We start from the raw sequence: 25,987 nt of genomic DNA, 5'->3' as shown, positions 1-25,987 counted from the left end.
CAGTTACCAGGGTATTAGTCTAGGGCTTAAGCCAACTTCGCTTGGTTTAAACTTCTTAAACTACTATTATGTAGAAATGTCTGTACATAAGCATTAAGGAACAAACTTTTCTTTACACAACTTCTCCTTGCTTAGTTCCTTTTCTTTAATCCATTAATTTCCAATGAAAGCAGAAAACACATTGTGGCAGCAACTGCACTCATCAATTTTTTCCATTTAAGCCATTTGACTGGATGAAGGTTTCAAATCACAGCACATAGCAAAGTTTGCAGTCATTATGCTTGTAAGAAAAATGCCATATAAAATGGTTTAAGTACACACAGTTACAGGCAGCTACTGCTATCCAATTTCTCTGCTATACATAGCTTCATTTATCATAGAATCACAGAATGGTTTGGGTTGGGAGGGACCGTAATGATCACCCATTTTCAACCCCCCTGCTATGGGCAGGGACACCTCCCACCAGACCAGGTTACCCAAAGCCCCATCCAGCCTGGCCTTGAGCACCTCCAGGGATGGGGCATCCACAGCGTCCCTGAGCAGCCTGTGCCAGTGCCTCACCGCTCTCACAGTGAAGAATTTCTTCTTAATATCTAATCTAAATCTACCCTCCTTTAGCTTAAAGCCATTACCCCTTGTCCTGTCACAATGAGTCCCTCTTCTTCTCTCCTGCAGGCCCCCATTAGGTACTAGAAGGCTACCATAAGGTCTCCCTGAAGTCTTCTCCAGGCTGAACAACCCCATCTCTCTCAGCCTATCTGTGTAGGAGAGGTGCTCCAGCCCTCTGATCATCCTTGTGGCCGTCCTTTGGACTCATTCTAATAGGTTCACGTTCTTCTTGTGCTGGGGGCCCCAGAGCTGAATGCAGGGCTCCAGGTGGGGTCTCACGAGAGCAGAGTAGATGGGGACAACCCCCTCCCTTGACCTGCTGGCCACGCTGCTTTTAATGCAGCCCAGGATATGGTTGGCTTTCTGGGCTGCAAGCACACATTGCTGGCTCAGTGTTGAGCTTCTCATCAACCAACACCCCCAGGTCCTTCTCCTCAGGGCTGCTCTCAATATATTCTCCACCCAGCCTGTGTTTGTGCTTGGGATTGACCTGGCCCAGAGGCTTGTCCTTGCACTTGGCCTTGTGAGGTTTGCATGGGCCCACCTCTCAGGCCTGTCCAGGTCCCTCTGGATGGCATCCCTTTCCTCCAGCAAGTCAACTGCACCACACTGCTTGGTATTATCAGCAAACTTGCTGAGGGTGCACTCAATCCCACTGTCCATGTCACTGTTAAATAATACCGGTCCCAACACTGACACCTGAGGAATGCCACTCATCACTGGTCCCCACGTGGATATTAAGCTGTTGACTGCTTCTCTTTGAGTGTAACCATCCAGCTAATTCCTTATCTACTATGTGGTCCACCCATCGAATCCATTTCTCTCCAATTTAGAGGCAAGAATGTTGCACTGGAGCATCCATTACTATCCATTCCCAGCAGTCAAGCACCATTACAAGTGACATGTCACACCAGTGTCACAGCTGGGAGACTTAGGATGCTCTGACACTGATTTTTGCTTTCCTTGCCCCATTAGCAAAACATCTTTCCTGTGATTAATACAGCAGTGCCCCTGCATAGACCTTCTTATAGGTGAGACCAGACTAATCCTGTTACTACAGACTGGAAAACTGACTTTTCAGAAGGTTTCTTTTAGCTAACTACTGTCATCATTTAATGGCATTAAAGGTCTGATATGAAACAAGGAGCTGTTGTACAACTAATTCCATAGATCAGCTTCGGCTTCCCCCCACCACTTCATGTTGTTTTTGTTTGACTGGGGAAGAGGTGTAGAACATATGTAAAATATCTACCAAAATATTTAATGCCTTCTGTTGAAGCACTGAAGTCAGTAACTCTGTTCTTCATATCCATAATGCTTTTCTTTACCAATTTTTTTCCTTACATAGTGAATTCTCCAGGTGCTTCGCAATACAACGAAGTCATATTTGCAAAGGTTTGTGTTGAGCCCTGTAACTCATCCCTTCCAAGCCCCACACTGTTTCACTAAGTCTACCTAAATCTATCTAGTACTATAACTTATGTAAATGCACTACCATTTAAGTCTAACAGCTACAGCTTTAGTATGTCACCTATCAGTTGGATGCTCTGCCAACTATTTTAACATGCAACACATTCAGAAGTACAACAGAACTCTATCTTCATGTAAAAACATGAGCAGGGGGAGGAAGGATCATTTAACCGTAAATGACATGATTAAAGAACAACCAAAGGATGGATCACAAAAGTCTTGTCTTCTTGCACAGCTAAGTCAATAACCACAGTGGAAGAACTTGGAGAGACACAAATCCATTCACTGTGATAAAATGATCTACAAGCTCAAACAAAAAGAATGAAAAATGCAGTAGGTCACACTACTACAAGCTTTCTCTCCAGGCACAAATAGTACTTTTCTGTACAATAGCACGAATACGAACAGAAGAAAGAATGAGGAGACAAACCATCTTAACTAAATGCTCAGTTTGGTTCTTCACAAGTCCTTCACAGAATCTTAAGCTGCATAAAAATGATTTGATATCATCATGTGATGCTGTTACACACTGGCACCAGACAACACAGAAATGTGTCAGAGGGTATGTTCAAAAAAAGCAAATAATGCAACAGGTCTAACTTTCTACATTTTATAGATACAGAAATTTCAGTCTCTTGCCAGGGAGATCACAAACAGAAGGAAGTATTGTGGTTTCACCAATATTTGATAATGTGAAGAGGTGTATGAACAGATTACAAATGCAACAGCTGGTTTTGATTATTTCCGTAAAGCTTGAAGACTAGCACAATAAACCATAAACAGGTCTCTTGCTTTTCACAATTATGAGAATTACATAGACACCTCAGAGAAGGTAACAAAAATAGCGCTGTTTTATTTGTCCCTCAGTACAAGTTATGCATTTTTGACTTACGGAAGTATTTCAAGGTCTCTTCTATTTGCTCAGTTGTTAAGTCAATATTTGCATCAGGAGAAATGAGAGGCGTATGAAGCCAGTCGTCGTGGTCATAACCATAGATTGTATCTGCTCTTAGCTTATAATGAGGCAGCTGCTCTTCCAGTAGACTGATGATTTCAACTTCAGGAAGATTGGTACTATTGCACACATCTGACAAAAGAAAGAGAGGACAGTTACTCTGTTAGGTACTTTAAATCAAGTACTATACATATAAGCTAGGAAAGATGTCAGATTGGTTTGACATTGGCAAGATTTTTCTGCACATAAAGAACAGCTAGATAGCTAAATAGCTAGGTTTAAGACATAAGACTAGCATAAATTATCCCCAAATGAGATTATTTACTAGTACAAAATAGGAGGGCATGTTTCTGAGGATAAAAAGCCCAACTTTTACAAGGAGGGACTCATCTATTGAAGAACAAGGTTAGAGGGAAGGAGGCAAAATAGAGAACAAGGGAGCATTGACTATGACAGGGTAGTAAAAAAAAACAGGTATGGAGAAAGGGATACTGCAAATAGGAATTTTCATTTTTCTCTGTTTTACTAGACAGATTATTTTTAGGTTGCATGCTTTACATTTCTCCTTAACTTGGTCCTTGACCGTAGTTCAGCATCACTGTACTTTGCTGCTGGCAGATTTTTCTCAAGAAGAAATTCAGGATTGCAATAGCAAACTGTCACAATTCACACTGAAGATACAATGGCAAGGCTGGCAGCAAGAACTTCTAGGGCACCTTTTGACACCATCTTGACCTGAATTCTGTGCTACCAGTCCCTCATGTTCACAAGTATATCATCTTTGCACACAGTTTTAAAAATGGATGCCAAGGGCCATCAACAACTACATAAAGGTTGCAATTTAAATTGGAAATTTAAATTTAGGAAAAGAGACAGAGTTTTAACATGTGAAAGTCCAATTCAGCAAAAAGAAAACCTTTTTCACCATGAGTATGGTAAAATTTGGGAACAGCGACCCAGAAAGGCTGAGAATCTCAATCCTCGCAGAGACTGACAACCCAACTGGACATGGAGCTACCTAAACCTGGTTTGGAAGAGCAAGCCCTAAGGGAGGCTGCTCCCAAGCCGTGCAAGGCAATTCTGTCTTTAATCAGTGATATATAACTCAGGCTCACTGGGGACTCCACCCCTTCCCCAGCGCCCTCTGCCCAACACCCCCATTTAAGCAAGCCCAGGCCCCCTGCCCTCCCTGCACAGTGCTGTAGGGGAGAGCTGTGCCCAGCTCTGTCTCTGATGATACTGACTCATTCCTGGAATGTCCTGAGACCTGACTCAGTAGCTGGCATCTATCTCATCATCATTGGAGAGTCAATTTAAACCATTACTGCAGCACTGCTCAGGAACAATGGGACTGCACTCTGTGACAAGGATACTGCCCTTCCCATCCTGTGGTCACCCTCAGCTCCCTGCAGAGCTGTAAAGCAGCCCTGCTCTCTCTGCTCCCTGAGGAAGATGCAGATTTTCATACAGGATAAGCTCATTATTGCAGGACTGATGCAGGCCTGCAAGCTACCGGAATAATCTTCTCCAGGAAAAATAACAAACAAACAAAAACAGCAATTAACACACACTTCTCAACAGACCATCAATTACCTCTTTTTCAACTTTCTAATCCAGATTATTATTATTTACTAGATTATTAATAGATTATTTACTATTATCAGAAGCATCATTCCAAGAATTTAAGATGTCAAGAACGCTACTATTCAATCACACCTCAGTGCAAAGGATATTCCTACTGATAATCTCCTGCCTATATTCTTTACAGGATCCTGCTCATTAAAACTAAAACCCAACAGGGTAAGTTGCACCATACTTTATGGTTCAAGTAGTTCACTATAATACATCAGGAGGTATTCTGCTCTCCTTTCATCCAGACTAATCTGCTAACTTTTGGACATACATAAATGTTCCCTAAATCTTGTTGCAGAAATATACGTGCAAGAGTTAGCAGGAACACTCACGTGTGCAACAATACTATTTTTATGGAGCTTGTTCGACAAGAGATGTGCCTGTATACGTCATTTCAAGAGGTCCTTGCAGTACTCTTGGAGTCTACTAGTTTACGCAGAGAAACAAGACCTTATTCCCACATCTCCAGAGCTGAGCGCTAACTGTACAAACCTTTCTTTTGCCCTGATTAGCTTTTTAAGTGTTGATAATATCCATTTTAGTGCCTGCAACAATTTGAGTGCAGAGAAGCCAGCTAACCTTACATAAAATGGCTGCCGCTGTAAACTAAACATTTCGAAGATGTTTAGACACATCCATATATATAATACATATGTATATGAAATATGATGTGCATATATATATGTATGTATATATAGATATATCTTTGTATTATCTAATTGCTCTCACTGTCAAGAATATGGGGTTAGTTTTCCTTCCCTTCCCTTCCGGACGAAACGTTAGTTCTCATCTCTTGAAAAACATGAGTCTACACAACCTGACTGCAGTGGTCTTCTTGCAAATAGAAAAATAAAAACGTTTGAAAAATTCAAGCTTTCAATTTAGACTTTTAACTAGTATTTAAATTTAAAAAAAAAAAAAAAAGAAAAAAGGAGCGACTTTATTGATCAAAAAAGAAAGCTTCAAGCAACTAACTCTGTGCAGAGTGGCCTGTTGTGTAATAAAATGTAGTAAAAATGGAAATGCAAAAGTTACCATTAGAATCTGAGAAAAATACCACATATGCACACACAAAAGAAATCTATACAGTTTTATTGTGAAAAAGAAATCTGTGGGAATATAAAGGACAGGCAGTAGAGAAGTAAGAATTATAGTGGAATACAAGTCATCCAAGACAATTTTCTACTTATCCCGCAATAAATCCTGAGTGTTTCTGAGATATTCAAACCCTAGCAACTAAAAAAGATATATTAATGACTAACTTGAAAGGCAGCTTATTTTGATGCTATTGTTACTAACTTCTATTGTGATTTTAAAATCTGTATACCAGCAGGAAATAGGAGCAGGCTCTGATGTAATTTACCTGTTTAGAAAAACAGAACACAATAATTACAGTTGCGTATGACTAAACATTAGTTCACCATTTAAGTCATGGCAATATTCTCAGTGCTACAATCACTCAGTTTTCGCTTTTACTCCCCCTGCTTTTCTGAGGTGCAGACACTTATTGTAATGAGTAGGTACAGAGGCTTCCAGGTAATTGTTTTTATTAATATTTCTGATTAATATTGCAAGGATAAACAAGTAAGGTAAGTTCTCTACTCACAGCACATGAGACATTATTTATGTTTTATGATTAAGTTAACTGAAGTCTAGCAGGCATAAAACTCTAACAGCTTCCTCTTGTCCTATGTGGTAACTTCATTCTATTGAGTTAAATATAACAACGTAAGTCTAAAACAGTTAAGTGATCATTAATATAAATGATGCAAGAAACTACAGCTGAAGTTGCTCTGTTACAGATTTATTTTCTTCTGTAATCCTAGTGATTTTAAACTTGCAGTTTTCTGGACATTCTTGGAAAATAGAAACTTCTGCACGTAAATTACAACCAACTTAAAGAGCTGAATGTTTGTTTCAGGAATTATGAACTCATGATTCTTCTCAAAGCATGGGTCACTACAGGTTTGACTACTGAAAGAAAAGAGCTAAGAAGAAAGATTTGCTAAGACTCTTACATATTGGAGAAGTCTACAGTTTATGGTACTCCATAAAAATAATAACATATAGAGAAAGAAAATCTGTGGATTTGTTAGTTCTTCTCCCTATTGTCTTTATGAGTAGTATGTTTCATTGCTTTGCTACCCTCATTGCTTAGATGTGGCACATGCAAGAACACCCAACCTCACCTCTTTTTGGTGCAAACTGAATTTCTCCATGCCCTAAGTTTCAGAAGATAAAGTAGTTCAGTGTGCTTTTGTAGGAGTTACTGACATAATTCCTCCCCTTTCTCTGAAAATTTTCTGAAAGAGATTAAACCAACTTATTTCAGAGTCCTTTTGTTCTTTCTTAATGGTGTTGTTGCCTCAGTTTCTAAACCTCTCTTTCAATAAAGAAGGTGCAAAACCAGGCAGAACAGTCCAGCTAAGTTATCTTCTGGTGTATTTCCCCTTCTCTGGGCATCTTGGATGGGAAGAATTATGCGAGCACCTATGACCAAACAATTCAACCTCAGCTTGCATTGAAGTCAGTCTTTAGTATCTCCTTTCTCTTTTGTTAATTATAGATATCAAGACAACAGAACGGATGAGGTACATGAGAAAGTTGATGGAGAGACAGGGAAATCACGTGTAGACAGACTTGGTGATCTCATTCTAAACAACATAGTCATCTAAAACAGCTGATCTGTCACACTCCATCCCCTACTTGGCTTTTTGTTTCCCCTGTTTACAGCTTTGACTGAAGAGATGATTATATATCTCACTATAGGAATGAAACCTAGCTAGATGGATAAACAGAAAGTACCAATTCAATTTTAGTATCAATTTGACATAAGTACCAAGAAGACAGAGAAAATAACCTAAAAACAGATAAGAGACAATGGGGAAAAAAATACGAACGCAGAAAGAAGACAAATTCTACAAATCTCAGAGTCTGGCATCTGCAGTTTTTTTGTTTGGTTGGTTGGTTGGTTGGTTGTGTTTTTCTTTTTGTTTGTTTTGTTTTTTGTTTGGTTGGTTGGTTGGTTTTTTAGAAACACAGTACAATACGGGTAACCAGTACAGTCATAGCATGGAATATAAAATGTTTAACTTAGGTCTGTTGATTCTACTCCAAACTATCCTCAGTCTTTATGGTTTTATTCCTTTGCTTTCCAGCAGAGGCTCTCCTTTCAAGGTCAAAGGGCCTTCCAGGTCATTAGAGAACCTCCTAGCAGTGGATACTGCCACCTGCTGCAAGAAGCGCCTTATTACCCAATTCCTTGACAGCACAAACGTCATTTTTTGTTTCTCATCGAGAGAGCTTTGTCCCTTTTCATGTGGACTACCAATAGCTCTGCAGAGGTAAGTCTGCAGTACTCACTGGGGTTTTTTTTTCCTTCTTAAAATACTCTGAGAATTTGTAGGGCTTAGGTTCTCAAGAGACTGCTCTTTGTGAGGTCACTGGGATGAGAGCCCTATGGTGTCTAGCATGCATCCCCATAGGTGTAAACGGAGTAAACCCACACAGGAAATTTCTCATAATCCCAACCCTGACATGAACCATGCTTGGGTCAGCATTACATGCAAGAAGTGTCAGGTCAGGATACACAAGTTAAAACAAGGGAGACTAGAAGAAAACTACTCAGAAACTGCATCATTCCTGGAGCACTGTCCTCCAGAGTTGTGGTCTTACAGAGGCCAACACCTTGCAAACAGCTCAAAGCAGCTGTGCTACCTTGAAATGCTTCCTCTGAGAAAAGAGAAGCAGTTGCTGTGAAGAAGCAGTATGTCCAGCAGAACAACACCACTCCCAATCTGGCCTTGGGGAAGTGCTGTGCTGCTTGGCAGCTTTCAAAACGCTTGTTTTGGTCATCGGCTTGTATCACCCACCCAACCTGAACACCTTCTGCAGGCCTCCACTGCATCGCCTCCCAGCAGCTGGTGCTCGGCCCACAGCCAGAAAGAGGAACTCTAAATTCCTTCTCCTTCTTATGAAGAAAAAATGAAAAAAAAAAAAAAAAGTCATGGCTCAGGCAAATTCTTGCATTTCCCATAACAGAATTAAAACTTTACTTGTCACAACCTTTTGGGGCAGTTGAGGAAAAATAAATTAGGTAAGAGCAGGGAAAGAAAAAGCGATAAGAGAAACAAGGAAATTGTCTGCAGAAAGCAGGAAGAATGAAGAAGTTACCACCATAATTCACGGAACTACCTATTCCTCATGCTAGTTTTCAGCTCTGTCCCATTTCCCACCCCCTTCCACATGCTACACCCCTCCTTGACACACAGTTCTCTAAAGTTTAAAACAGAGAAGCTTAACAACTCTTTGGAAATGGTTGGTCAATAAAAATTATTTATAAAAAAATATTATTAAAAATTATCATCAAAAAATATTATTTTTTAAAAAAAGCATACAATACCTGAAAAGAGTCAGTTCCAGGGCTGGCTCCCTACTAGTTAGGTAAAAGGAAGATGCTCTGCAAATCAGAGCTACAGCACGGAGGCTAAAGTCCAGCCACATGTAACACAAGAAATTGAAGTTCATCAACTTGAGGTTATCTCGTGCAAGCTACTAGTGAATCTTGACTGCCCCTTTGCCTCATGAGGTGCATACACACACAGAGAACATGAACTGAAAGACAAAATGGAGCCTGTGCCCCTCAAAATCAAAGGGCTGGTAAGCACTTGTATATTTTGTATCTGTGTATGTAAAATGACAAATCTCCATAGAATGCGTACCTTCAGACAAAAAAGCATTACATTTTCTACTCTTTAAGTAAGAAGTGCCCCATTTATGGTTCTCAGTGTACCGCCCCAGTTTTAAAAGGGTGAAGGAATATGCAACTCCATAACGTTAAATGTCATCCCATTCCACCAGGCTGAGAAACTTCTGGAAACTCCTTCAGAGAAATGTCACCTAATCTGGCTTGACAACCAACCAAGAGGCTGTAATGACATTAGGATTCTCCTTTGTCATCAGGCCACAGGCCTAAAGCCTAATCATATTCCAGGGACAGAGGCAAGGAAAATGGCCTCTCTCTAAAGGCTTTCCAGCAGATAGCTCCTGGCTGTACGAAGCAGCCTGGCAGCATCCTTTTTAGGATGCTTTCTGTTAATTTAGACATTCAGGGAATGCAGTGAACTACTCATTACTGTTGTGAACAGATCCACATAAAAATGAAAAGCAAAAGGGCAGACAAGCTTCAACCTTGCAATTAGGCTGCTTGCTGTCTACTAAGGAAGGAAATACAGCCTGTAGTCGTCCAGTATTTGAGCTCTCAAGGGACACAGGAAAACAGGCATTAAATACTGTCTGGGGTCCAAATCACAAGTGTGTCCTAGACATTATTTAACAATTACTCTGTACATATACCTGTAACAGGTCAAAAACCCAAACTCACCATACTGATATTCAATTTCAGTTCTAGGATGACCACAATGTGGCTAATGCAAGTCCTAAAATAGGAACGTACATTAAAATTTACATATCATATTCGTAAAATGTGTGATTGTATCTGGGGCGAAGAAAATAACTACTTAGGAAAAAAAAAATTCTCCTAACTCATTGACTTGCCCAAAGCAAAAGATGGCTTCAGCATCCTAAATACCACAAGTCCTATTGCTGATTGTAATGCCAAACTGCAGGAAAAAAAGATCTTCAACGAGAAAACCATCTTGTTCTTTTAAAACCCAGCCTCCTCAAACAGCCACAGCAGCTTCTGTAACTTGCCTGGCATGACAGGATTTTGGAATTGCAAGTCCTGCCACACCTTTAATCAGAGTTGGTTAAGCAGTGGTTCTTCTGCCTCTCCACATGGGAAATCCTGTCAACATTCAGTCTTCGATAGGAAAATAAAACACCCTGCACCAACCTCAGGCATCCCCATTCCAGGCTGCCCTAGCTGTGCTTCAGCTGACCTGCAGCTCAGCACCACCGCAGCCCTTTCCCTGATGCTCACGGAGATCCCACTGGGCTTCTCACATTGCGTAGGCAGGCCACAAGCCATGGACAGGCAGGCAGCTGCATGGGCACACAGTCACAGGACAGGAATGCTGGATGACAAGTCCAAGCCCATGAAAAAGGCTAAGACAACAAACCTGGGATTCTCATTACATTCCCTATACAACGCTATTTTTTACTTCAGTTATCTGACATTTCATATTTCAGTTCATACAAACACATATGTACAAGGGCAAGGATAGGAGACACTTGGCTTTTCCTCCCCCCACTCCTTCCCTCTGAATAAATCCAGCTTTATTACTGGGGAAAAAGATAAAAGCCTCCCTTCTCAGATTTAAAAGATTTGTGTAAGCTACACAACACACCACAATTCTCCTTCGCTACAAAGGAGAACTGGTATGAAGGACCAGATCATTCAGTCTCATCCACAGGAACACTGTTGCACAGCAAAAATCATTGCATTGAGCAGGCTACCAAGTGAAGGGGAATAAAAAAATGCTGCTCCTTCAGTTCTGTCATGCCAGGCCCTGGCCAAGCCTGTGTGCGGTGTGAGCAGGCCATGGGACTGTCCTCCCAGATAAGACCCGGGGCTCAGCCCTTGCCTGCATGTTTGGGTGCATAAAATATTAGCATTTCCAGCCCGTTAGCCTCCCTGGTAGTGCATTCTGCTTAAATTAGGCAATCGAAAGCATCTTGAAGAGGTAAGGTAAGAGAAAACTTGGCTTAGCAAAACACAACGGATAAAGATGGAGACAAAACAGGGAATGCCAAAGCTAACAAAGCTAAAACCTCTGGGAACTGCAGCTCTATTGTGAGGAATGTCATTGTTTATTAAGTTAAAGTCTCTTTGCTGTGGTTTCATCCTACACACACATTCCTGCTGGGTATATCAGGGGGAAACAGATCTCTGCGATGAGAGGCCATTAAAATATTAGGTCCCTACTGTACATCAATGCCATCAATTTAAACAAGTTTTGCTTCAGTATGGAAATGCTTCTCCCCGTAGATAAATGCAGCCATATTAATGCATTTATTTCTACATTACATAGGAAAAAAAAAAAAAAAAGGAAACTCCACCACTGTGGCCATTCTTCTAGAGCAAGAACAAAATCTATTCATGTATCAAATGCATACTGGCAACACGCTGTTCAGCAGCAGTAAGAACAAACACATCCATTAACCACTAGGACCTTCTAGCTGCCAAGACAGACTGCGAATGTCTTGAAAAGGCAAAGGAGCCCATTGATAACTCACTGAGTACAGAAAGCCCTGAAAAACAATTGTCCTGCTTTTGCTTGTTGTTCAGCCCAGCTACAAAGTGTGCCAGCCTCTGAATAAGAGCTGTAAAAGCTTGAGAATCACACACACAAAAAGGATTAATTCTGATGTAGCTTGATTTTTTTACAAATGTTGACTTTACCAGGAAAAAGTGCTGGTTTGGGATGGATACTTACATGTGCATTGAGGGTGTGCATGGCTGCACTATCATTTCTATGCCATGGAGGCAAAATAATGGAATAAATGTATTTTCACATATTTGAATGCACCAATAATCAAACATAGCTTTTTAGCCTGCTAGTACTGTTTACGTGCAACACAATAAATGCAATTTGGGGGAGAACACACGGGGGACCAACACACATACAGACACACACACAACCCCCAGGAAATCCACGAGGCACTTGCCCTTCAGAGCTCATTCTCCAAAGAACAAACCCAGAACATCAATGAGTACTTAAACCTTCTGCTCTTCCATACCCTAAGTAAATGACACATTTAGGAAGGACAAGCATGCCTCCCACAAACAAGGGAAATGTAGAAACAAAGTAAAAAACATCACACTGGACTTCAGTAATTCCTGCAGTTGCTTTCATGGTCACTTTAGAATTAATAGCTTACACCAAAACCCATATATTCCTCCTCTTAGTATGATGCAAGTCAGCAAGAGAGCTGGATAAGCTGCAAAACAGTAGCAGCAGAAGCCTGCTTGGTGGGGAAAAAAAAAAAAAAAAAAAGGTAGTCACTGAAAAAGGTAATTGCTGAAAGAAAAAAAGCACGCCTGGGATACAGGTTAAGAGGCACAGTATGAACCTGCCACAGGAAAGCAATCAGGAAGAACACTAAATTACTGGCAAGGGGCAAAAGCTGGAAAGCAACTGGTATGAAGCAGAAGTTTAAAAAAAAAAAAAGAGCAGGAAAAGCTGTATGAAGTGGAATGGGATGCCACCAAAAGCCAGTCAGAAAATTCAAGCAGAGGCAACAATACATCAGGCACGGAAAATTATTTATTTATTTATTTATTTATTTAAGTATGCTAGATAGAATTAAAGTCATTAAAGCCATTGTTCTTGTTGTGCTCAGGGAGCAATCTCACACTAATATTGCTAGCATATCTGGCTTGCTTTAGAAAAAGAATGAGTGTTCATAATTTAGCAATAGCTGCTTATAACAATTGGTAGGAAAGAAGAGGGAGAAGAGACCGACATTATATCAGGCTTACGGAATGAGACTGGTGACAGCAATAGCAAAGTAAATGGAGCGAGGTAAGAGGCCACATTCCCAAACTTTAAAGGACAAACTGAGAGAGATCTGAGGGAGATGGGAGAGGAAAAGTCCGGTGTGTAAATATGACATAGTATCAAAATCATGAAGGTAAGGGGAATGGACGGAGTCAAACACTAAATGGACACTCCAAGAACTAGACAGGGATGTGCTCTCTGTATCCCTGGTACAGAAGCTCTGCACGATGGGGATACACATGCTGAGAATGGACTACTGATTGCAGCTGCACACGTGTTCTCCACACTTAGCATCTGCTATTGCTGCTGTAAGAGCCAGTCTGACCCAGGTGGGCATTTGTTTTTGTAGCTGGAGTTACAGATGGACAGCTGCAATGCACAGCATCTTGCACCTCTCTCTTATACCTACAAAACTGAGAAAACATGGAAGAGATACCCCAAAACAGCAACTGAAATAGAACGAAGTGCAAGAGCAAGTTTATGCAGTAGAGGGAAGAACCACTAAAAGGGGAAGTTAACCACAACACCACTCAGAGAAGTTCAAATGGAGGGAAGCAACTCAAAGCTGTTACTGCTTTATTAATACTTCTGTAACCACGAAGGCTTAAGAGGACAACCATGCAGCATGTAAATGCTACCAAACACAGCCAGAGCACCCCGTCGGACAGCCTCAGAATATGGAGCATACAGCAGTGGTGGTATCTCACACATCCAACACAGGCCGGTCACAGATGAGAAACCTTTCTACCTCCCACGTAACAAGATTAAAGCGTTCTAGCAAGAGTTCTAGTATGCCTTCTAGGTTAAAACAGCCTACATTACCCAAATCCTTAAGGAACTAGTTTTGGGCAGTCAGGCTTTGCCAAACTCCAGACAGAAGAAAGAGAAATTCAGCCTTTCAAACAAAACCTCGCTCCTTTGGAGTGGGACTAGGGGAAGTGGCTTGGAAATTCTGCAGGCCCTAGGGATGCCCTTTAAAATGAAATGGTTACAGAAAAAAAAAAGTCAAAATTACATCAGTTACCAAAACTGGCAATTGTTGCCATGAAGAGTGGTAACATCTGAAGGAAGGAAAGGCTCTGTTTCATATGAGACCATCATTAAAGCCTGAACAAGGGAGAGGATGAAAATCCAGTGAAAAAATGTATGTTGCAAGGAAATTACGTTGGTTTCTCTGGATGCTATGGTTGCCGGTCACTGCAGTGAGGTGGAACATACATGATCTGCAAGGTCAAACAATACCAACACTTCTGAGAGACCACCCGGCTGAGAGAAGAAGGGATTTCATGGTTTGACCCATCCTGTGATGTAGTTCTTAGGTTTTTTTTTAAATCAACTTGTGAGAGAATATAGCCTACTGAGAAGCATTAAACACAAGACACAGAAAAAGCTATCATCACAAAGAATTTCCCAAGAACCCTCAGGGAATTGCCCAGACCACAACAGCCAGAAAACACACTTCTACATGCATTTGGAAAGAGTAATTAGTATAACGAACAAATGAATTATGCAAACTAATGAAGAAGCTAGGCAATTTAAATCACAGTCCATTCATTCGCTCCTTTCTCAGAGAAGGATGAAGGAAACCTACATGGCATATTAAACAGCTAGCTCTTGAATTACAAAGTACACTGTGCCAAAATCATTGCAAATGGAGAGTCTTCAGACATGAGAAAGCACACAAAGTGAACATACTGAAGATGGCTAATAATACTGTGTTATGCATGTATTAAGAGGGGAAAAAAATGCTGTAAATCCACTGTGATGGATGTCTGGATGCCAGAAGAGTAACTCCATACTCCAACAATATTTCAGACTTCCATCTCCATTGTACTTTCCAATCCAGGAGGACAGCCTCTGTCTGACAGCAGCTGACAAAGAAAAGGCAGTCAGATTAAGAGGCTTTTATAATTCACAGAATTGGAACAGACACTTAATAGTGATACTCTGCTTCATCATGCCAAGATTACAGCACTTCCTTCTTTACAAAAAAAAGTGTGGGAGGTGTTAGATAGGGGAGGAAGTCCCATTCCCCCAGCTGTTGTTTCCACCAACACCTGCCTGGAAGTCTCTATGTCTGCACTGCGATCACAGGAAAAGACACAGACACCTTCAGAAGCACTTTGATTCCCCTTCTAGAAAAAGGGACACTAGATGGTGCTACATCTGTACTTGCATCTTTATGCTCTCAGATGCATGGCAGCGGGGTGAAAAAAGTTCAAAGGAAATACAACTGGGACAAGATAGGTGCTTCATACACGTAGTAGCAGATTGCCATTTCCATGCCATACAGTGCTGTCCCACTGTCTACCAGCCTCAACATCTGAGCCCACTTCTGCCCACTTACCTGTAAACGCCTCACAAGTGATAGCAGTAGAAGCCCCTTAATTTAGCCTACATTAAACTTCTCACTTAAATTGTGATAACAAAAACAATAAAATGAATAATTAATTTATTTATATATTAAAATATAGTATATATATTTATTGCACATAGCAGATACTGAATTCATTTTACAGGTTTAATACTATTACTGCTTAGAAACTAAGTGATCCACAATTAACTTTTTGGGGGGATAACGCCTATTAAGACATTTGCAAAACTTTTTTTTTTTGGGGGGGGAAATAAATAAATTGTCCTATTTCATTTGCCCCTCTATGCTTAAGCTAGCACACATTCAGAACTGTATACTTGTATAGAAATAACACTTCATTTACGGCAACTACATGCTTTGGATTTTTTTACTATCATTAAATTTGGTGGGAAAGAAGTAGCCTTTTCAGGGTGCTGCCCCCAACCAGTGTCGACATTGGCTTAAGCACTTTAACTCTCTTACCCTTACTCTTTTGTTGGTTTTGGATTTTTTTTTGTCACCCTGGCCTGCTCTCATACAGCTCATTCCCTTGGCTATGGCAATGCAACTGCTTCTAGGCCCCACAGTAAAAGAGATCAAGAGTGACCCAGCTAAAAAGTAACCCTTGTGTCCTGTCTTCCACAAAAGCAAGGGAGGAATTCTACCCAGACTGGTTGTCTAAAAAGTATCTGAAGTTGCAGTCCCACAGAAATCTGCACATGCACGCCTAGCACAACCAGAAAGCCTGAGGCACCTACAGCTCCGAGGGCCCCAGCAGGGAAGGCCGCACCGCTGACAGGGCACACTGAGCCTCCTGTCTACTGCCAACAAACAGAACAGATGTGAAGAAAGCAACAAGAATTTAAAATTCTTTGAGCACCAATGGCGTCCTTCAAAATTCAAAAGTAAAACATGCGTATCATGCAGTTTGTTCCTAGGCTTAAGTTATGTCACAGTCAACTCCAATTTCACTGCCATTCACCGGTCACGTTTCAGAAAGCATCACCACAAGGCACTGTGACGCAGCTCCCCAGGATTTTCTTGCTGTTATTTGCAAGAACTTTTGCAGATGATTTTTACAAAAGGATCTAGGTGTTAACCTTAGACTAAAAGAAAATAGATTACCCCGATTGTTGTATTTGAAGGTGTCTGCTCTAGGCTGAGTCAATGCTCAGCGTCAGAAGGAAAATTACAGTATGTGCAGACTTGATAGGAGCAATTTCTTTCCCATTGGAGATTTTAAGTGTAAATAGCACTGATCTGTCAGTCAGACCTACACAGTGTTCACATTAAAGCCTCTGACAATCCTTCTTCCTCTGCTTGTTTCAAGTGTATAGACTGGATACCAGCATGCACTACTAACCAAGGAGAGATTTTACAGAGAAAGTAAGAGACCAATTTCCAACTCTCAGTCTTCATCCTTTGACACCTTTACAAACTACAGCAAAAAGCTGAAATTCAGGGGGAAAAAAATATCAAACAAAAACAAAAACAAAAAAACCCAACCACCTATTCCTACTGCAAGTCCTACCATCTTTCCTCCAGGTCACAACCGGTTCAAATTTACTGCTGCAGAACAGCTAATCCATAAAAGCATTACAGGATCAATCAGTAAACCACACTTGGCTGGCAACTTAAAAAGAAGAGATTCAGAAAGTGCATCATGCGTGAACTAGTGTAAGGTAGGGTGACATGTGCTGACCTCAATTAAAAAAAAAAAAAAGTACTTAAAAAAGGTAAGAAAAATTAAGACTGAATTGGAGGGACAGGACACAGCTAAAAATGCTTGCAAGAAAGATACTTCTACAAGGAGCCTGGAAAACAGTGTACGTTTTTCTAGTCTACCTACCAAGCAAATGCCTAGAGGGCAGCAAAACAGATAAATAAATAAAAAGGACGAATAACCAGGGATGGGGAGTTAGTTTTGGATAACAAACCATTTATTTTATCTAGAAGCATACCCGACTGAAAGTAATGTCAGTGTAAAACTTGCTGCTTCTCTTCTCAGTGCAAAAAGCCTTGAATTTTCCCAATGGCTGCAAACTCCCCAAACCCTGTCTAACTTGGCTTCCAACTGCGCACTAAAGCAGCTGTGTTTGGTAAGCAGCTCCTGACTTCAGTGGCATTGGATTGCTTTTTTCCTCCCCCAACAGCAAGCTGTGTGTGTGCTACCAAAAAAAAAAAAAAAAGACAAACTACAATGGTGTTTTAAAGAGAATGAAAATAAAAGAGGTTATAATGGCAGGGGTAAAAGACTCAAGAGGGTAGGCTAACTACAAAAAGCAATCTTCCCTAGGAACGAAGCAGAAGGTTTCTTGAGCACAAGCAGTTATTACAGCCAAATTACTAGTTTGTCATTTTAACTTCTGGACTACTCTGTCATGAATTTCACCTGCAATACCTAAATAGGCACTGCAAGCCTCTTTTTCTATTCACAGCAGTGCTTTCTGCACTGTTCTGTACATTCTTATCGTTAGATCCATCACTTCAAGCAGTAATTGCCATTTCCTCACACTTTCCCCTCTCCGTGGCATGTGTATGGATGCCTTCACTTCTTCCGCATACCAAGATGAAAGGTATAGACATATGCAGAGCATCACTCCCCTTTACCTTTTGTTCCAGAATATCAACCCTTAACAACTACACAGCACTCAGGCTGAGCCTAACATAAGGCATACTACAAATATGTGTTGATGGTCACCATTAGCTAGTTCTCCAACCTACAGACAATTCTAGAAACGGATGAAAGTAACTTGGGAAAAAGCTATCTGGCAGCCAACTAGATGAGCCCTGCCCTTTTTTTTTTTTTTTCCCCCCTCAGTCCTCTCATTTCTCCCCCCTGAAATTTAGCTGACTCCTCAAACTTTCCCAAAAGACCTTGGAATTGACAAGGTCACTTTAAGCTAAAGAAGCTCAATCCAGCCAAAAAACATGCATTTGGAATGGAAACTGCCTGTCACTTATTTCATGGCCATATCCATGACTGAACTGAGTTACAGTGATTATTCAAACACTAAAGAATTGGGTCAACTGACCACATAACTAAGAACTGAATTCTGTTTGAAATACCGTATTTAAACACACTTTCCATCTATTTGTATGAATCGTATGACAAAAAAGTACTTCATCTTTCAGACAAGCATACAAAAGAAGCTGTTCTTTATACATAAACTTCCATGGTTCCAGAACTAACGTGACAAAAACCAGAATGGTTTGGAAAAGCAAAAAGACATACAGTCAAAACACAAGATGCTTCATATCATTTCTCCCATTCCCTTCTCCCACAAAGCAATTCTCACATCAACATAAAAATCTCAATTATGTTAAATGTAATTTTAAGATGCAGTATTTTCTTCCCCTTGTTCCTAACTCTCAGTTGGTTTACTTTCCAAGCAAGCTCCAAATGTTCAACTTCCCAAGCCAGTAAGTACAGTATCTTAGTTTCAAAACTGCCATCAATCAAGCCTATTTGCAAGAATCGTAATCTTCACAAAGAGTTTTCAGCAAAAAAAATCATGTTCTTGTGAAATCACTTACTAAACAAGAAAAAAAGCGTGGAACAACAGCAGCAGCACCAGCCATGGGCCAGATACCTCACCAGCATTTTAAGAACAGAAACTTAACTCTGCGTTAACCTTCTCATGATAAAAGATCTGACTGCTTACCAGTAATGGTGCAGGCATCTCTGTACTCTCTGCAGTCTGGCACATCATCTTCCACTGCTTCACTTACATAGTGCTCTTCATGAATGCCTGTGTCACAGGCTTGGACTGCATGGTTTGACAGCTCCGAAGGAGGCACAGTGGCGGCCAAAGTGCAGTCGTGCAAAGCTGTGGCGTCCAGCTTGGCAGGTTTCAGAGGGTTGTACAAACTGCCATCAGGGGGACCAGCACTGGAGACTGGGTCTGGCTGGCAAAAACAGAACTCTTTCTCTTTGCTAGAGTTGGCTTCAAGAAGTCTGTAAAACGCAAAAGGAACAAATGCTTAATTCAAGCCACTCCAAACAGCATAAATCAGAATAATTTTCTTTTCCCTAAGCATTAATCTAACCTGACAAATTCCGCAAAAACTAAAAGTCAAATACAGTACATAGCGCAGCTGCCTATTTTTGCAGCTTGCAGAGTTGCGTCAAGTAGAAAAGCGCTATTCCTTGTATAGTGTTATTTACCAATGGCTGATTAAACAGCCAGGTTTTTGCCTAACCTAACTTGGAGTAAGCATGGTCCATCCACGTTGGCACATTCACCAACTCCCTTTCTCACATCTCTGCCAAGGGAGAGCTCTGTGTAGACCAGGGCAGCTTGGTATGGGAGCCACACTATGCAGACATCACTGGAACATCAGGAACTTTAGGAACATCATCATTTGAAATTGGTTGATACCCAACAATACAGAAATGATTGGGATCTTATACTAATCAACCTGCAAGGCTCATCCTCTCCACTGGGCCACACTGCACAGCCTAGCCCTTCACTGCTTTACCTTTACACAAGGCTCACTTCACCAAACCTTTTGTGCAAGGGGCTAATGGCACCGCAGTAATCCATAGTATGATACTGCTTTTGGCTATGAGCAGCATAAGAAAAGATGCAAATGTGCATTACTGCTAGGAAAAGAGGCTGCCATCGTGGGATTGCAGAAAACCAGGCTTGGGAAAGGACTTGCAGGGCAGGAAAAGACGACTTTATATATGTAGTAGTTGCAAGGCAGAAGCAGCATCTTAGGAACAGGCTACACAAGAACACCTAGACTGCACTGGAAAAGCAGAGAGCGAGCCAGCAATGTGACACAAATGCACTGGTCTGCAAGCAAAAGGTACAGATGCAACCCAATACGAATGTGCAGCAACGTAACACGCTTTGTTCGGTGCTTCACTGAGAAGCAGAAATAAAACAGCTGTCTGGAGAATCCTATGAAGGTGGTTTTCTTTCATCTCTAGGAACATATGCAGATAATTTTATCTTGCTGTTCAAGTTATGCTGAGGAGTCTGGCATCTTATTTTCTGGAATTTCCAGTAAGCAATGTTATTGCTTCACCAAGGCATTCATGACTATTTCTAGAAACTCACTGCAAGACTGAAGCATCTATAAACTGACAGGCTACAGATTAGCATTCCTTACAGATTATGCATTCCCATTTCCGTGGGTAAATCACAGGGAAATCTTGCAATAAAGTAACATCACTGTACCAACTTTCATACCACCTTTTCTCAGAATTTTTCCCCCCTCCTTTCACTGCAGACTTAAGAACAAAACAAAATTCTTCCCCCCTCTCAAAGGGTCTTAATGATGACTCATCCGCACCGAAATCAGAATACCACAACTGGAAAAAGTATAGGCAATATTAACTCTGGAAAAAATAAAACCTTATGCACAAAGTGACATTTCATTACATTTTCCTCAATTACATGCATTTGTATTTCTGCATAGCATTGCATAACCTGAAAATAGTTCTCAAACTCAGAGGCTCAAAACCTGTATTTTTTAATAATCATAATAGCTACAGGAAAAGATTAAATCATATGATAAGTTTATGATCACACACACTCATACAAATGGTGCTCTCCTGCGGCTGCTGCAGGAAGAGAAAGTTTCACTCAAGTGCTTTAACAAAGTCTTCTGGTTCCCCTGCAGAGCATCCATTATTCCTGCACTGTCAGAGGACAGACTGAGAAGAACAATGGGGTCACTTGTATTAATTATTGTTAAAATGGTCCCCTTTCAAGTAGCTCCTTAGGAATAAGAAGAGAGATTACTGATATTAGAAATTAGTTGTTTCAATGAAGCTGGAATTAAAATGCAAAGCTTCATTTTCCCACCAGTTTAAGCTGTAAGGGAGAAAACATAGGGGACGTGCAGGGACTGAACAATTAAAAGGGCTCCATTTTGTCATAGCTGCTACCACACACCTGCGATTCACATTTGTTTTGGGAAACTGTTAGATAAGTCTGTTGTTGTGAGCAAGGACATGGCTGGGAGTAGCTAACAAAATATTACCAGGAGTCTTCGCACACGTCTTGCCCTTTTCTCCCCTCCTCACCAAGTCCTGCCTTGGCAACTGCAGGAAGCTAATAACATCAAAAACACTACCAAATGGAACAACACTGATAAACTGCAGTGTAATTTGTCTACAAGAAGTCTGCAAGATCTCACGTTCTCAAAACTCACTTGAAACTCTTCTGGACACACACAGCCATTCAGCGTCTGACACACCGGATAATCCCCACTCATTTACCACGTTATCTCCCACACACTCCTGACCAAACCCACCTTTGGCCAGACCGTAACATCGCAGGTTGCCTTCGAAGCTTGTGTTGAAAGAGATTTGCCTTGTTGTTTGGACTGGATCTATAAAATCCATAGAGGCACTGTTTGCACGGCCTCTCTTGCAGGGCAAATCTTAGACCCTGGGCCAGGGCACACACTTCCCCTCACCTTTAAAGTTTCATCTAAATTTTCTTGATGGAAAAAATTGTTATTGCATTGCTTTGTATTTACTCCTTTTAAGAGCCAAACCAATACACAATTTAGTAGCCAAATTATGAGTTTTCTCACTGAAAATACCCTGCATTTAACTCTTTCTACTTGTATGTCAACAGCAGCAAACAGCATTTGTGTGTACAAACAGGATTTAAACAACTTTTCTACTCTACCTAGTAGGACGTAATTCAGCTTTTAGCGGCTGCATTGCACCACTCCTGCCAGTCTAAGTACAATGACTGTTTGGGGTCAACAAACAGAGCTGGGTCTTAAGAAATATTTAATCTGAGATGTTTGAACTTATTTCTTCACTGTAAACCTGTTTGCAGAAAGACCCTAATTCTGTGAAGTTTATCACTGAAATATTTTCAACCAGGTCATTTTACTCTGCAAATAATCTGATCTGCAAGCCGTTTGTTAAGGGCACATTCAAAACTTGCACTTTAAAAGAGCATGAAGACTTGTTCCTGCACACCTCCTCTATACCCAGATATTAGCTTAACCCAATAAATGCTTCAAATCCACATGGCTAGCTGTATGAAAATCTTGAATTCTATTATACCAAATGCCACCGTCAGCTAACAGTACACCTCTACACAATAGGTTGGCTATGATGGCATGGCAATGAAAACTTAACCAAAAAGTACACATGGTACTCTGACTCCAGTGTACATACGGTAGTGTAGATTACAGAAACCAAACCCAAACTCAGCTGGGGTTAGCCAGCACTGCACTCCACATTAAAAAAATAAATAAAAATAAAAGAAGTTATCCAGCTTTAACTACTAGTGTACATCAGAGAAAAGCTAAGCTTTGGACGTTCTGAGGTAAATTAAAAACCAATTCTCCACACCAGTCAGCAATTTCTGGGTTCTGGCCATTAGAAAAAAAAATTCTTTGTTCATTTGCGGAGTGTTTTATGGGGAGGTGGTTGAGTTTTGTACACTGTGTATTTCCTACAGATACAAATGAAATAAGCTATTTGCCATTCCAGAGTCATTTGGCATTAAGTATTTCTGTAGTCAGGATTAAACACAACCCAACTCTGAATCTAATGACACAAATAAGTTAACGTGGTCCTTCTTTCTCCCCTAACAGCTATAAAAGAGACCAAGTAACTCACTGAGGGCCTACAAAGAGGCCAGCAGTACCAACTATACAGTGCTTGTAACACGGCCCCATTAGGCTCATTACCATCTCAGACAGCAGTAACAGCACCCTGCTGTATTCGCCAAAGGGCAGGAGCTCCTACAAACAACATGCTGCCCAAGAGCCACCAGCTGCACCCTGGGGTGGTTATCAGATAACTAAGCATTGTTCAAAGTTTATCTAGATCAAATTTTATGCATCAGATAATCCTTTTAATCACTAGTGTAAAATGGCAGCTCAATCAAACAGCTGCAAATTTAAAGGAATGCTTTCTTAAAAAAGGGGAAAAGTCTCTTTCTAGTCCTTCTGACTAAAGTCCTCCTCTCCCAGCAGGTCATCCTTGTGCTGTGCAGGCTCTCGTGCTTTACCTACATCAGTTGGTTCAGCAGCACGGTTTTGCAGCAAACCCATTTACTGTGGGGCTAGCTGGTTTCTCGGAACAACTCTGGTCTGCTTTTGGTGCACAACTCCCTTTTGAGGGAAAGAACCTGAGCCCTCTGCTACAGGGTGTGCTTCAAATGCAGCCTGCTGCCGAGCAGGGACACGGTGAGACTTCACATAACCATATGGGCTACATCACCACAACAAGGTCATCTGATACGTACCTACACCGTTTCTCTCCTTCAGAAAGCTTCAAACTGCACAGGTAGTGGGGACATTCAGCATGTGGTGCCAAGCTAAATCTAACCTGAACTAATCCACCCAAATCAACAATGCAGATCTGAGAAACTTCAGTGCCAACAGCTTTGATCTACTCACCCGTCCCCACTGACCAAAGTATTTGTTAATTTAGACAGAGCCTCTGGGTACCAAGGGATTGAGGGAGTTTTCCACCCTCAGCATCTACAGGATCAGAGCTCTGTAGCTCCTGGCATTTTCATTTATTAAATCTGATGGTTAAATACTTCAGAGGGTTTCAGGATGTGCAAATGTCTCCCTTTTATGTTCTTGCAAAAGTCCCACCAGAAAGGTTCTTCCCTATGCTGTACAACACTTTGTAAATTCACTAAACAACTGTTTTACCAAGTCTGCTAAGTTTTACTACGTTCTTTATGAAAAACTATCAGGCTTCTTATTTACATGAAAAACTTGCTTCAGATGCAAATACCCCATCTAGACACCGGAGCGAACCAAAGACAGTTTTTATCTGCCCAGTCTGTGAAACAGATTAACATGCTGTCCTATCCCCCAGGAATTCAGATTAGAGTCCTCGGTCTGCATTTTGGAAAATAATCACTGAATTGACCAAAGCAACTTAGTAAGACTTGATTCCAGCATGCAACGTGCTCATTTCTTTGAAATTCACATCTTACATCTACAAAAGGTGGTTTTTTGTTTGTTTTTTTTTTTTTGTTATTATTAAAAAAGAATTTCTTCACTAAGTGAGCAGATGGGTTCAAGTGCCAGTCAAAATGTTTACACCAATTTCAATACACTTTGTCAGACCAGAAAGGAACCACCGTTTGCAATAGGTCTGGCTTTAAGATACATATGGACTCACTTTAAGGTGAAGACTGAATTTGATCCCAAATAATTTTGAGTTGTTTTTGTCTTGTGTTTCATTATATACCCTCCTGTATAATAAGGGTTTATTTTCCACTCAAAAGCTAGCTTTTAAATAAGCAGAATGCTGACTGCTCAGTTAAACCTAGCTAGAGGGAGGGACGTAAACAGTTAAAGTGTTATATATGAGTGACACAAAGTGATAATTTATTTACCATCCAACACCTTATATAAAAACAAGTACTGCATTTCTGATATTAGAATAGATCAATTTTTTTTTTTTTTTTTTTACAGCAAATTCATGGAACAAGCATCTTGGACAACTTTAAACTACAACCTTATCCAAAGTCTTAAAGCCATTCAAGAACCTTGTAATTAAACATCCTTCCTAGATTACCCTGAAGACAATACTGCCTCTCTCTTAACAGGGTTTTTGCATCCAGTGACTCAGGCAGCCTGCTGCTACCCCAACATCACACAGACCATTTTACTCAAGTTTTGTACTACTTTTAAACTATATCCCAGGCTTTTTTTTTTCTTTTTTTTTTTCCCCTCCCCTCTCTCCTCAGAGAGGTGTTGGGAATCTTTTGGTTTAGCCAAATTCAGTATTTTTTAGGCAAGTATCACCACCATGTGGTTATGTCACTTGCACTGCTGTGAAGGACCTTCTCAGGGGTATGCCTTCCCAAGGATAGGCTCTCCTGCATATGAAACCATTAAAGAAGGTTTCCAAGCCGAAGATTTGAAGGCCTTCTAGAATCACTTTTTATGAAAGTATCATAACCAGCAAGTATTAAGCATGTGAAGGCATCCAAAAGGAGAATACCTGATTATCAGCCAGTGGCATGGCAATGTCATTTAGAATTAAAAAAGTCACCATTACAGCAAAAGCCAGAATATCAGCAGCAGTAACCAAAAAGCTGATTAAGTGATAATATAAACATGTAATGCCTAAAACCTTAACCTCTGTGTCCAAAGCTGCTGTTGCGACCTTGTTTGGCCTCCGTTGACGAGTAAGTCATCAATCAAGACTGAGGCATCGTTCTCAAAAAGTAACACCAGTCAAAACACCACAAATAAAAACCTCCATAAAGGCAAAACCAAACAACAACAGCAACAACAAAAGGCACCACTGTTCCCCACAAACCAAAAGTTTCTCACCACTAGGTCTGGGCCTTCAGCAGGAGCCCATCAGTCTCTTCCCCTGAGGGCAAGGCAAAGCGGGAGCACGCTGCAGGACAAACCCTCGCTTTGACCTTCACAGCTGTGAGTGCCCAAGCGTGTGCTCATCCAGCCTTCAGTCACACTGCCCTTTCTCTGAAGTTCCTTGATGCGACGGTGGAGGGCTCTATAAATAGTTCTTCCTTGTGTAAG

General features: G+C 40.9%; 1 protein-coding gene across 18 annotated transcripts in view; it reads right to left on the bottom strand.

Annotated features, from left to right (window-relative positions):
- The window catches only part of TRAK1 (trafficking kinesin protein 1), a 137,361-nt gene that overhangs the window by 65,750 nt on the left and 45,624 nt on the right, over positions 1–25,987 (bottom strand). For 16 of the 18 annotated variants that reach the window (XR_013945819.1, XM_080578326.1, XM_080578334.1 and 13 more), the window contains 2 exons: positions 19,147–19,439; positions 2,972–3,166 (listed from right to left, as the gene is read on the bottom strand). Coding sequence is in view for 8 of the 18 variants with exons in the window: in XM_080578318.1 (XP_080434444.1) it covers positions 2,972–3,166; positions 19,147–19,439 (488 nt within the window). In the remaining 10 variants the exon portion in view is untranslated. Of the gene's footprint in view, positions 1–2,971; positions 3,167–19,146; positions 19,440–21,751; positions 21,825–25,987 lie in introns of those variants that run through there. The other 2 variants (XM_080578336.1, XM_080578339.1) reach the window with 2 other exon arrangements.

Source organism: Anser brachyrhynchus (assembly GCF_964034855.1).
Source record: "Anser brachyrhynchus genome assembly, chromosome: 2".
Taxonomy (NCBI): domain Eukaryota; kingdom Metazoa; phylum Chordata; class Aves; order Anseriformes; family Anatidae; genus Anser; species Anser brachyrhynchus.
Note: the sequence above shows the minus strand (reverse complement) of the source record. Positions and strands in the feature narration are given on the sequence as shown.